This window comes from Vulpes vulpes, chromosome 4 (genome assembly GCF_048418805.1).
Source record: "Vulpes vulpes isolate BD-2025 chromosome 4, VulVul3, whole genome shotgun sequence".
In the NCBI taxonomy this organism is placed as follows: Eukaryota; Metazoa; Chordata; class Mammalia; order Carnivora; family Canidae; genus Vulpes; species Vulpes vulpes.
The window spans coordinates 53,490,858-53,504,990 of record NC_132783.1 but is presented as its reverse complement, the minus strand read 5'-3'; the positions used below and the strand labels follow the sequence as shown (position 1 = coordinate 53,504,990).

Here is a 14,133-nt window from a genome sequence, read left to right as displayed (position 1 = left end):
TTATTAAAAGTGGGATTGAAGTCTTCTAGTGTTATTGTATTGCTGTCATTTTCTCTCTTTAGATCCATAAGTAAGTATTTACTTGATATATTTAGGTCCTCTAATGTTTGGTATTTAGAATTGTTAAATTTTCCTGTTGAACTGACCATTTTATCATTATCCTATGACTTTCTCTTAGAGATTTTATGACTTCAGTGTTTTTTCTCCCTCTCTCTCTGCTCGTACCTCTACTTACCCACACATGTCCTTCTAATAAAATCTGTAAAAAAAAAACCACTAAAACCAAACCAAACAAACCATGGTAAACAAAGTAGAAGTATAAATTTCATTGGATTAAAAAAAAATAAATTTCATTGGAAAAGTAAAAATATAGACAAATGCAGAATAATGTTACATTATAATAGTGATATGTAAATTACTTCTTACCCTAAAATAAAAGGTAAAAGATAATTTATTAATGGATACAGAATTTAAAAAGAAGCAAACTCTAACTATAGGAAAGTAAAGTGTGCCAGAGATGGCTGTGGTCCATGGAATAAGCTGACACAGGTAAACAGCTTCTTACACTTATTTATGTGGCTGTTTTTGGGTTTTGTGCTTTACTTGATTGATGGAGCTTCTCTCCTATACCTGGAAGCTTTCCGAGTTATTTTCATCCATTAGTAGTTGTCGAATCATCGTTTTTGTGGGCAAACCAGGGCCAGGGCCCCTACACTGCCATCTTGCTCATGTGCTCAGCTTTACTTTCTATTGTGTGAATTACCCCATGTACTTTCAAACAATTCTTTTACTTTTTCTAGTCTGATTTTAGCCACAGTTGCTTTTTTGTGTTGTTTTCAATCAAAACACTTTAAGTCATACAACTATTTATTTATAGTTTCACATACAGTGTGGTCACTCAGCAGAAAACTGTGGAATCAAACCTTAAAATAATGATGATGATGACAATCAAAATATAATACTGGCTATCACCTATATAGTGCTTACTACATGTATGGCATTTTTCTAAGTGCTTAATATACATTTATTCATTTGACCCTCAAAATAACCCTACAAAATATATACTTCTGCTATCTAAATTTCTTATATACAGAAACTGAGGTATGGAAAGTAAAAGTAGCTTGTCTAAGGTCACTTACCCAGTAAGTGGCAGAAATGGAATTTGAAACTAAGCAGTCTATCTCCAGATGCCAACTATTAACTGTATAAAATAATGGCTCTCTAGAAGACCTCTTCCTATCTAATTAAATAAGGAAAAGTTGCAGGTTAGGTAACCCCAAAAGTAAACTAAAACAGGAATATTTAAAAATGATATATACAAATAATACAGTATTTTATTTACTTTAAAAGTCTTCAATGTTCATTTATTTTCCAGTTTTCTGATGTGGGCATTTGTTTGAGAATGTCCAAGAGCTTGGAATTCCACACCTTCTTCCTTGTATAAACCATAATCATAATGTATCACTTATTTGGAGTAAAAATATAAAGCCTTTAACCTTATCGAGCCTCTCCAATTTTTCAACTTATTTTTTACAAGAGAAACAATTATTTAGGTACACAATACCATCTATTTGTGTCCTTGATGTCCTCTCCTTATGCACTAGAAAGACTACATTTCTAGCCTCTCTTACAATTAGGTTGGAAGCAATAAAACTAAATCTGCTAAAAGAAATGTAAGAAGTATGTTAAGCCACTTCCATGTGTAGTCATAAGACTATTCTATATTATTCTCAACTCCTTCTTTTCCTGCTGACACAACTTTGGAAGATGGTCTGGACAAAATGGAGGAGAGTTGCTCAACTCACTGCATGTGGAGTGAGAAATAACCTTGGATTGTAGTAAGCCCCCATGATTTCACAATCTGTTAAATAAGCTTGTATTAATCACTTTGACACTATTTTCCTACAAATAATTATAGTGTTGCATTAATATTGCATTTGCCTAATTAAATTATATAGGTACCACAAACAATAGACTGGCATGAATAGTTTTGGAAAAGGACAAACAAGTCTTGGTTAGCACAAAGTAAAACTGGTAATGAACAAAGTATGCAAGAGAACAGCTAATTAGCCACAAGCCTTCAGAGTTGCCATGGACAGCAGTTAGTATGCTTTAAAAGCAAATGCAGAGAATTGATGAATCTGGCAAATCAGTTAGATGGCATTCTATTAAGCAAATTTTTATTCTGTACTCTAGAAATGTGAACCAATACTAATTCCCAGAATAGTTACATGACTTTTCTAGAATAAATTTGAGTTAGCTTTTACTTAGGTGTACATGATGCAATTCAAAAGACTTTTTTGAGTAAATATAACTAGAAGAAGTGTTTTGTAACACATAAGAATGCAAGTTACTCTACCACTTTTAGAGAAAAGCAGAAGGATAACTAAATAAGAGAGATCGTTCTGACCCTTGAAGAACTTATAATACAATACGAACTTACAATACAAGAGAAAACAGCAATTCATTCAAGGCAAACTGTAAGACTCGGCTTTTTTTTTTTTTTTTTTTTTTTTTTAAGATTTTTCAATTTATTTATTTGAGGGGGGGGAGAGGGAGAGAGAGAGCAAGCACAAGCCGGGATAGGGGGAGGGGAAGGACAGAGGGAGGGAGGGAGGGACAGTGAGAGAGAGAATCTCCAGCAGATTCTCCACTGAGCAGGGAGCCTGATACAGAGCTCAAGGGCTTAACCCTGAGATCACAACCTGAGCCAAAGACACTCAACAGACTGAGCTACCCAGGTGCCCCGAGACTTGTTCTAATATTAAGGAGAAAGAAAGTACCCTATGCTAACAGAGGAGATGGGGATTAACTGTACCTGGAGGATAAGTGAAGGCTTCATTTTTGTAAAATTTGAGATGTTGTAGGTTGGACTCCTACCCACCTGACCAAGACTAAACCCCACCTGACCAAGACTAAATCCCACAACAAGGATTGAGGGCAAGTAGTTTATTTGAGTGGTTCAGCAGGGAAATGGGTGATAATAGAGGGAATAAGGTAGCTAGTAAGGGTGCCATTATGAATCTAATACAGCTTTACAGTAGTTTTGAGGCTCAAACTTAGGTGAAAGCCCTGGGAAACACTTTTTAACACACACAATAGAATTATTTCAACCAAGGAGTAAAGGATCTGGGAATTTATACCTCCCATGCTATTCATTATTGGTTAAGGACTGCCCTGGAGGGATATTCCTTTCTAGGCACTCCTGGCTCACAGAAATGTAATTTCTATCCCTAGGAGACCAAATGAAGAAAAATAGCAGAAATTCAGTACTAAAGGAAATTCAAGTGATCTTTTGAAAATCTGCAAATATTCACTTGCCATTTACGGAGGGTCCCTACTTGCCAAATACACACAATACAATGATTTTAAATCTGGGTTGTGTGGGTGGCTCAGTTGGTTAGGTACCTGACTCTTGATTTCAGCTCAGGTCATGATCTCAGGGTCATGAGATCCAGTTCAGGCTCCATGCTGGGTGTGGAGCTTGCTTAATATTCTCCCTCTCGGGATGCTTGGGTGGCTCAGTGGTTGAGCATCTGTCTTTGACTCAGGGCGTGATCCTAGAGTTCCAGGATTGAGTCTTACATCGGGCTCCCTATGAGGAGCCTGCTTTTCCCTCTGCCTATGTCTATGCCTCTGCCTCTCTGTCTCTCATGAATAAATAAATAAAATCTTTAAAATAAAAAAAAACTCACTCTCTCTGCCTGCCTCTCTCTCAAATAAACATGTAAATAAAAATAAAATGTGCAACTTCTGAGGTGTCAGTTCCAAAATATTGCTATCTCACAGTAAGTAGTTTAAAGGTTGCAGAGTATAATGATGTTTTCATAAGCAAAGTAATTTAGTCTGTCTTAAGTATTCTTCATAATAAGAAAGCAGGAAATTAACACCTGGCAGGTATATCTAATTTATTCCAATGATTCCCGAATAGACTTGTATTTATCTGTAAACAGTCTACAAAACAAATTGTCTGGGGAAAAGAAATTAACAGCAATCTGAATTGTAAATATGTGACTATGATCTAAAAATTGGAGCCACAATAACCCAAAGTTAAGCAGTAACTTCTACTACTACTTTTATTACTTAATACTTTACATTGATAATCTAATCAGATGCCACTACTAGAAAGTGCCTATTTGAGTCATACATTCTATTATTCAATTTTATCTGTTTCTTAAACATCACTTACTATTTTTTAGCCTTCAAATTCAGAGTCAATCTAAAAACATACAGCTCTCTGTCCAAAGAAAGGTTTGATCTGCAGAAATGAGCAAATGTATTTTAATTTATTGCTAACTCTGAGTTCCCAGGTGCCCAAAATGGTAACATTTTGAGGAGTACGAGTTAGTCACTTTCACTATGTAAGTTCACCCACACAGAAAGATAACACAGCCAAAATCACAAAGCATCAAACACTTTTTATTTCTTATAACTCCATAGCTACCCAGTTTGGAATGTTCTTGAGGGGCTATAGAAGAGGTTAGGGGTAGTGAACAAATACAGGACTAGAATCAGAACAGAAAGCTTCCCTGACACTAAATTACTATAATACATATTGAATGAATAAATGTATAAATGTTCATGGCACTGATACTCCAACTTAAACTAAGACTTGGTTATTTCTATACTTGGCCTGATATCAGTACTGTGAGTTTAAAAACCCAACTCTGTCATTAATTGCTCTTGACCCTGAATAATGTACTCTTTAGACTTGCTCATGTTCAAAGTAGAATTAAGTCCACCTACTTCACAGGGCTACTGTAAGAAATAAATGAGATAATATGTAGAAGAAGTTAATATAATACCTAGCATAAAGCCTCCTTCCTTTTGCCCCTTTGCCCTTGCACTGATTTTGTGTTTGTTATTGACTGTAAGTTCCTTTTGGGACAGACAGGTCTTGTTTATTTTCTGAAGAGGCCTAGTCCTTAGTCCAGAGTTTTGCACAGAGTAGGTATTAAATAAAAAAAAAAAAAAGAACGGTTGTTGAAGTTAATTTGTTTAGACTGTAGCCCTACATGGAAAATAAAAATACACATGCAGTGTTCTTCAGCATGAAAAACACATGGGAAATAATTTAGGAAGTTTATGTGATCTATCAGTTTATGTGATAAACTCTACAGGAACAAGACTGAACTTTGTAATCAAACTTGCCATACCACACACCAATAAGTGAGCACTTCCCTCAAACTAGTCACTATGAATCACTAATATTTTGCTTTTGCTCAGGACTTTTTTTTTTTTCCCCTCAGGACATTTTTAAACTATTTTGAGTTTGCTTATGAGTCACAAAGGAATATCAGCATAATTATTTTATAGCCAGTGTCAATTTTAAACACAAAAGTTAATATTTAATCACTACTCCCCAACTTAGTGATCTGCTGTGGCTCAAAATGATTACTGATTATTTTCCATTATCAAATGTAGCTTTAAAGGACAAGGATTTCCTAGTCCAATGATGACAACGTCCAACAGGACACATGAATGACATATGTACTGAAGCCAATATCAAAGAAATTCCTAAAGCTATAACGGGCAATAAGTGATACTAATAAAGACAGTCTCACAGGATGTTTATTTGGAATACAGTGATACTCATCTAGCTAACTCTATATTGATATTGAACGACATATTAATCACTTTATTCTACGTATTATATATGGAGCTCAATAGCCCTATTAAATATATATAAATGTAATTTATACACAAAATCTGTAAATAATATGTATATACTAAGCAGACCAGGCTCACAATCTTTCTGTCTACCTCAGTATCTGCTATCCTCCTGGGTAAATTCAGGGGCATTTAGAACAAACCATCAATATCTTTATTCATCACCTTTAGCCATCTTCTTCCAATGACTTTTGCTTCTCCACTTCACTTATTCTCATGAACACAACCTAAATCTTATCACTCCAGACTGCTCCACCTCCAAAATTACTAATATAAATATCTACTCTGTTCACAGTCCACCACTCTTCTAGCCTGCCTGCTCCCATCTAAAATACTCTCTAACCTAACTGGTGTCTCTAGTACTTCCCACTGTGTTCTTTCATAACCTAACCCATTTGTCACAGCTCTTTCCATCATTTTCACTACCCATTACCCTGGCCAAAGCCACCATCATTTCTTAACCAGGCTATTGTGATTAGCTCCCAGTGGGTCTCTCTGCTACTGTCTATCTCTCTCATCTATTCTCTGTCTAGTAATTACAGTAATCCTTTTAATTTATAAGTCATGTCATGGCACTCTTTTGTTCAATACTATCTAATAAAATACTTTTAGAATGAAAGTCAAAATGTTTACCAGGACTTTTAAGAGCATCGATGATCTGGTGTCTTATTGCCTCTTTGGCCTCATTTCTTTACCTTTTTCCCTTGCTCAATGTAATTCAACCATACTAGCCTTCTCAGCTCTGCTCAAACAGACAAGTATGCTCCTAACTCAGGACTTTGTACTCCTCTTCTCCTCTTGTATGGAATGTTCTTATCTCTTCTTGCTCCTTCCTTCAAGTCTCTGCTCAAATGTCTCCACATCAATGAAGCATTTGACCATCCTATTTAAATGAGTAAATGACATTTTCCTATCTTACCATTACTTCTCCCTTTCCTTTTCTTTCTCCACAGAATCTATCACCATCTGACATGCTAGTTTCTTAATTATTTATTGACTATTATTTATTGTATCTTCATTAGAATATAAGCTTCATAAAGGCAGAGACTTTGGTCAATTGCTTACTGATGTATTCCTTGTGCCTAGAATAATGCTTTGCAAATAGCAGGCACTTAGTAATTATTTAGATTTAATAAATTCAGCTTAGGTTACAAGGTGGATTATTTAAACCATATTTAAGCCACCAAATTTTGTGTATGTAAATATCCAGATGTTTAAAGTAATTCCTGAGTAAATATGAGGGAAATACTTTACTAAGTCTTGGATTTAGATCCTCTTATGAAGAGAGAATCTAGAATTGTTCTGAAGCTAGAGAAATTATGCAACAGCTGTTAGATGTCACTTGAAAGATAAGTTTCTCCTAACCTAGTTATTTAGAAATACAGATTTGACTTTCCAGTTTGGCAAAATAAAGATGCTTCTATTATGTTCCTTCCTTGAAGCCTACTAACACCAAAAATAATGAAAAAGAGAAAAGAAAGTTGCATCTTAAGCAAAAAATGGCCATAACCATAAAGAACCAACCATGAAGACTACGTGCCAAATGCAGCAGAATGTGTATTAAAGTGCCAGGAGCCAACATGTACATTCTTAGACCTTCAGGAGACTATAGATTTCTCCAAATGTCATACTCCAAAGAGGTCTATCCAAAATTCCTTTGATTAAAGTAATGAGATCTAGTGGATATGCCCAAATCATTGAAGAATCTGCAAAAACCTTAAAGGGAACTTAGTTCACCCCCAGAGAATAAGAAAGTGGACTCAAAGGAAGAGTCTTATAGATGAATCTTTTTTCTTAATTTTTGCCTTGGCCCCCAGTAGAGGCCTGTCTGGAAATGAGGCTGATGAATGCATTGTACAAGCCATGATTAATTTTGCAGCACTGGCCACAGTTAACTGAGTAGAAATAGACATTAGGCTACTCCGCTGAGAGCTTATTACAAAAAGGTTTCACTGAAGAGCCACACCAACTTCCTGCTTGCACCAAAAAAAGGATAGTAAAAATCTAAAGTGTAGCTTAAATTAAATCCATCTTCTTTTTAAAACCTTTCATCATTCTCCCATTCTTGTAATTATTAACTCCATAGTTAAGCTGTATACTGGTTTCCTCTGGTATGTAGCTCTTGTGCTACTTCCTTTGGTCTGGTCAGAAATGTCTGATCACACTACACAAAGAATACATAATGTAAAACATATTCTTCTCCTGGAAGATTTTCTGTTTCCCTGTTCACTTCCTCTCCCCAACAACGTGTTGAAATCTCATTTTTCATAAAGCCACTTAAATATTCCACTCTTTCATAAAACTTCCACCTAAAAAATAACTCATTTTCAAAAAACATATCTGAATAGACGCTTAAATACTAAAATCACACTTTTCCATCCATTGAAAGTACAATCATATTCAATTCTTGTCTTTCCAAAGACAAGAAAGATACTTAAATAGTCATAATAAAAAACATATAATAGTGAATTACCAGTAAGAAATGTCTAGAAGCAGTGACTCTTCTGTCATGAGTAATATATCTGATTGTCAACTTTATTTTTATGCATTTGACTCTGTTTTCCTTCCATTATCAAGACTGATACCCTTTCAGGTAGAGAGAAGTAAGATAATATCATAAAAGTGATGTGAAACTAATGATTTCTTTTCAAGCTATAATTTATTGAAAATTTGCTACTTTTATTCATTTAATCATAACAAAAAACAGCTAAATTAATTAGTGATAGTTTTCATCTATTTTACAGATGAGGAAACTAAGGTTGAAGGAGAAATTGAATAATTTGCCCAGGGTCACACAAACTGAAATTCTAACCCATTTTGTGTTATTCTAGATTAGAGTTTTAAAGTCTGTGCCCTAAGCTTATTGATAAATATATCTACTGAAGTATCCTGGACCAGATCATTTCAAAGTAAGCCAAGGTCTTCATCAATTACTCTTCATCCTGTATTATCACCCTTGCCCCAATTTAATACTTTATATTTCTAAACTATTTAACTGGCTTTAAAATACTTTCACAAGCATTAATGGTTTGAATCCCACAATAAATCTATAGAATATTTGCAATCTTAAATAACAGGAAAGGGAAACAGATATTAAAAATTACCCAGTCATATTGCTGAGTAGTCAGGTTACAAATATAGGCGTTCTTACTCTATTTTCATTGCTTTTTCTAGAACTGTTCTTTAGAAGTATCTAGTATTTTTTCTTAAAATAAGGCAGACATGAAATACTCTGTGAACTATCATGTTTTTAAATTTATTCAATTATTTTGAAAATACTCATTAACATTGCTTTCATATTATGTACAAATTGTGATCAGGGACATTATTTTCAGTAAAATGAATAGAGTCCATCTACTGAATTCAGGGTATTTTCAATGCCAGGCATTGAGTTCCATAGCTTGACAAACATGAGGCCTAAAATGACACTGCTTCTATGATCATATCAAAGATTGCTTACTGTATCAAATGTATGGGAAGGAGTGGTGAGAAGGAAATATGAATAAGTGAAGTGGGTTCAAATTATGCAAACTCTTGTTTGTCTTGCTAAGATTTGGATTTTATAATATAGGGATAGGTGAAGAAAACTCACTGAAGAATTCTGAGATTTCAATTCTGAAAGTGTCATGTTTGAATCTGCATAATGAAGAATAACTCAGGCAGAAGAGGGAAGTGGGAGTCAAGGATTAGACCAGAGTCAGGAAAACAAATAAGAAGGCTATTGTAATAGTCTCAGATTACTCAGTCCACAAATCTGGATGATCATTAAAATTACAAAGGATGCCTTTTAAAATGCAGGTTTTGGGGCCCTACAATTGTTGCAGGATTTTTTTCCTCCATGGGTGCCTGCAGTTCTTGGTCATGTCACTTGGAAAAATGAAGAGGTAGACCAGGCTGAGCAATGGGCAGCAAAGCAAGGTTTATTGAATGAAATAAGGTTCCCAAAGAAGGAGGGACTTGAGAGAGTTGCCATGGGAGTTTCCAAGTATGGGGTTTTTTATGGGCTTTTTAGCAGGCTATTTTAATCAATTAACCCTCCCTGCACCTGTTATTCAATCAGGTTTTTGTTGCCTATCTATCATGTGGGAAAAAGTGGAGGGCTCCTTCCAGGGTGGTGTAAAATCCTTTAAACGTGATTTCTTCTTAGGGCAGGGCTCCCTTCCCGCTGCCTGCCTTCCAACTACCCTTTATCATGATGAGTTTCTGACTCTAGGGCTAGGTCACCACATGATTGTGATAATAAGCCATGTGTAGAATTTTCTTGCCTGGAGAGGCTATGAGGAAGTAGTAGTGAGAGAGAAGAGATTGGAGAGATATTTAGGCAGAAATAACAGGTTTTAGTGATTGTTGGATACCAACCTGGAGCAATTGTGCGGATGGGTGGGCCATTCATTAAGACAAGTGGAGCATTAGATCTTAAAGGACAAGAAAAATTGATGAGATAATCCATGGGGCATACAGGTACGAGTGACCCCGAGGCAGTTTGATACATATGTATAACTAAAAAGGATGGTAGTATAGACCATTGTGATTCATCCATCCCTTAGAGCTGTGGAAGGGACCCATCTGACCTTGGCACTTCACTGCAAGCCCAGATAAGGTAGGTTTTTTTTGTTTGAAGCAAGGAAGAAGAGGGAAATGGCTGCACACACACACACACACACACAGACATACACACACCATTCTGTTTGGTCTATATATTCAGCCATCCAATATTTCACTTGCAAATGTGCTAAGTATATACTCATTTAAGTCAATGATTAAAATACTGAAAATAACACAAACAGATGTAGAGACCTGCCCTGAAGTAAATGCCAATCCACAATCAAAGTCCTTCATCCTGGTCCAAATGAAACTAAACTTAGATTTGTCTGAACCCCAAATCTCCATACAGTCCATGAGCATATTGTGAAAAGTTTCATTCAATCTTTTATGGCTTTGTTCCCTACATTGGGGTATACTGAGGTATGTCAGTGGATACATTTAGTACTTCTTCCCCTTAAAAGCCCTTTTCTATACTGAGATCTAGAAAGTAATTAGATATATAGTAGTTATAGATATACAGTAGTTTCCATGAGCTGAAGCTTATTCTCAGCATAATTTATATGTCTGTTATTCATGCATACTTATCTCTTGTTTTGTGCTGGTTTCTTGTATACATCCTTCTAAAAGCTGAGCTCATGCGAATGATCAGAATAAGAACTTGTTTTTTTCAGTTCCCTTCCATTTTTCCAATTTTTCACTATGTCATTGATTTCATTGTGACCCTCCCATTTCCTTTCTAATTACCTTCCTTTTTGGTTTGTATCTAATATTTCTATGATTTTAAGGAATTAAAAAGATCTGCATTCTAAACAATATCCAAGTTTACATACCTACCTGTGGCTAGTATGTTCTTTACTTTTATGGACCCTAAAATGGTACCGGCGTATTCCATTAAAATAATTTTTGTAGCCTCCATTTCATCCTTACTACATCCAGAGCATCATTCCCTTGTAGTATAATCTACCATCTGAGATGAGACTATTAGCAAGATCAGGAAAGAATGCACCAACTATTTTGCTTTAGTAGAATGATGCTTCCACAGTATAGAAATGTAGTTTCCAACCATGATCTTTATCTGCCTCTAGGCCAGATCTGAAACTTGCATTAGGACAGTAGCAGTCATATTCTTTATCTACCTAAGATAACAGTATTTGACTCCCATAGTACTATTAGTTTGTGTGTTTTATCTTGTATGCTCATGCTAAGTTCTCCACCAGACTTAAACCTAGTAGCTCAATTATTTCCAAGCAGGGACTCCTTCCATATAATACCAAGTGTTATTTTATTTGCATAGCATATAACCTTCTCTTGTCATATTCTCATTAATACCTGTATCTCAGCAAGTTTGTCTGGCCTAGATCATATTTTTCTATTTTCAATATATTCTAGGCTTATCTTATTAGCTTTAATTAAAAAATAGAAGTGTTTAAAAGTATTGATCAGAGATACAGCTGAAACAAAGTCAATTACTTTTTAATATTTTAAATAGAGACCTTTGCAAAGTACTATAGGAACCAAAGGAACAAATTTAAGATAGATTTTTTTTCTATTAAAAAATTGTTTTTAATTTTTTGGTAGCAAAACTGGTGTATTTTTCCCCATATTTCCTCTTGTGAATCACTGACACATTTTCTCAGCTGCTGTATTGTCTCCAACTTAAGTTATACTTTCATCTCATTTTATCATTCTATCTGTGCATTATTCTTCCCTTACCTCAAATTCTAGTTTAGCGTTCTCTTTATCAGTTTGGCAAGATTCCAGATAAATGCATTCGTCTCAGATGTACTATATTCCTTATAGGGAGTCTGTTGTATTAACAACATAAGCCTTGGCTAAGAAAACCTATATTGTGGTCTTCTTTTGATTTTTGGAAGGGTGCTAGTTGACACTCATTACCTTTTATTTCTTCTTCAAAGTCATGATCTTAACTGGAAGAAGAGATGAAAATACCTCTTCAATGACCAAACCAAGTGCTTAGGTTTTATCATTCATTGCCATACAAATCAATGAGTATACTGCAGTCTGTAAATGTGTTAAGTCTCAGGAAACCTAAGGGAACCTCTCATATCTATTCCATCATGATTTGCCTCAATATAAATGAGAAAGAAATAAAATGCCTTCCCTGGAAGATTTGATTTGGTTTATCCTCAGACTCTTTTTAGAGACCTACATGTATTTCCCTAATGTGTAAGGATATGTTATATAAATTATCAGCCAATTAAAATAAAAGGTAGAGATCATATTATCAAGGATTCCTTTATAGCTTATAAAAATATTATCCTTTACTGATGATAGTTGCCAGGAACTACATATGTGGGACTTAAAACCTGAGGTTGAACTTGAAAGTGTCCCAGATACAAGAGAGAAAAAAAGACGCAATGATATTATCCTCAGGAATTTGCAATCTACTCAGTAAGCAAGCACTCCTGAACACAGCCATAAGCACATATCCTTGCTGTAACACCAGGTTTCTATAGAAATCGACCAGAGCAGTGGGCTAGGTAAGTGATTTTGAGATGATTTTAACAGCAACAAGGAAACATCAATTCACAATTATCCTCCAATCTTAGAAGAATATAGATCAGTTAAATACTTGATACAGAGAACATGTTCATAAACAGAATTCAACAAGCACAGGAATAATACTCTATATCCATGACATTTTTATGGTAAAGAATGATTTAAATAAAATATCTTCCATTCAAAATATAATACTGAAGATTAAATGCCAAAGTTACTTACTTTTACTATGATAAGCCTAGCCAGGTTTTCATATCTCTGGTTATCATTTTCTGTATGCTCTACTTCAAACAGAGTATTATAATTTTCTAGTAATTTAGCCATTATCTTGTTGCAGATGTCTTGTTCTTTCATGCCTTCAAGCCCAGGTGGCACACTAGAAATAAGGGGGAGAAATGACATGAATTATTTTGTAAAAACAAAAAATGCCAGCACAGCTGACCCAGGAATACATTTTGACATCTCCTATATGACTTGATCAGCCTTCCTTTTTTTTTTTTTTTTTAAATTTTTCTTTATTTATGATAGTCACACAGAGAGAGAGGGAGAGAGGCGGAGACACAGGCAGAGGGAGAAGCAGGCTCCATGCACCGGGAACCCGACGTGGGATTCGATCCTGGGTCTCCAGGATCGCGCCCTGGGCCAAAGGCAGGCGCCAAACCGCTGCGCCACCCAGGGATCCCTTGATCAGCCTTCCTATAAGGACACACGCAATTTTCAACAAGCTCTATGGTGACGTACGATGTTGCCGGCACAAATTCTGTTCAATAGCTTGTGATGAATATGAAAAGGACATGTTGTTCAGGAAGGAGGTATAGATTAACATGGGTGTCATAATGCTTTGTATGTATTAGAAATTGCTATGCATAAGGTAACATATAAGAACAAAAGTGTTAAAAATCAAATGTTATAACAAAAAGAAAGACTGTGACAGAAACTATAGAATGTTTGCCACAGAAATAATAGCAACACAATCTTTATTGAAGGTCTTCTTAGATAATGCATAAAAAGTATAAAACTTAAAGAAAAATTTAAATATTTCCAGAAAAAAAATACTGATTACTGTTAAAGCTGAGTGATGTGTAAATGGAAGATTTATTATACTATGTACTACTCTCTCTTCTTTTGGGTAAGTTAAAAAAATTTCCATAATGAAAAAAAATGTGAAAAAGATCTTCTGAATGCAGAAGACACCATAAATAAGGTAGAAACACAAGCTATAGATTAGACATGAGTATCTCATCAGTAACATGGACAATTGACAGGATTGGCAGTTAGACTACACAAAGAATTCCTACTAGTCAATAAGGAAAGAAATTAAAAAAGACAAAGGACAAGAGCTGAAAAACTCATAGAAGAAAACATCAATATAGTTGAACATCAATAATCTTATAGTGC

The 14,133-nt window shown here is 35.1% G+C and overlaps 1 protein-coding gene across 18 annotated transcripts in view; it reads right to left on the bottom strand.

The window, feature by feature from the left end:
- Positions 1–14,133, bottom strand: part of FAM13A (family with sequence similarity 13 member A) — a 346,947-nt gene that overhangs the window by 193,601 nt on the left and 139,213 nt on the right. For all 18 annotated transcript variants that reach the window (XM_072755666.1, XM_072755665.1, XM_072755668.1 and 15 more), the window contains one exon: positions 12,958–13,111. In XM_072755666.1, coding sequence (XP_072611767.1) covers positions 12,958–13,111 — 154 coding nt within the window. The remainder of the gene's footprint in view (positions 1–12,957; positions 13,112–14,133) is intronic.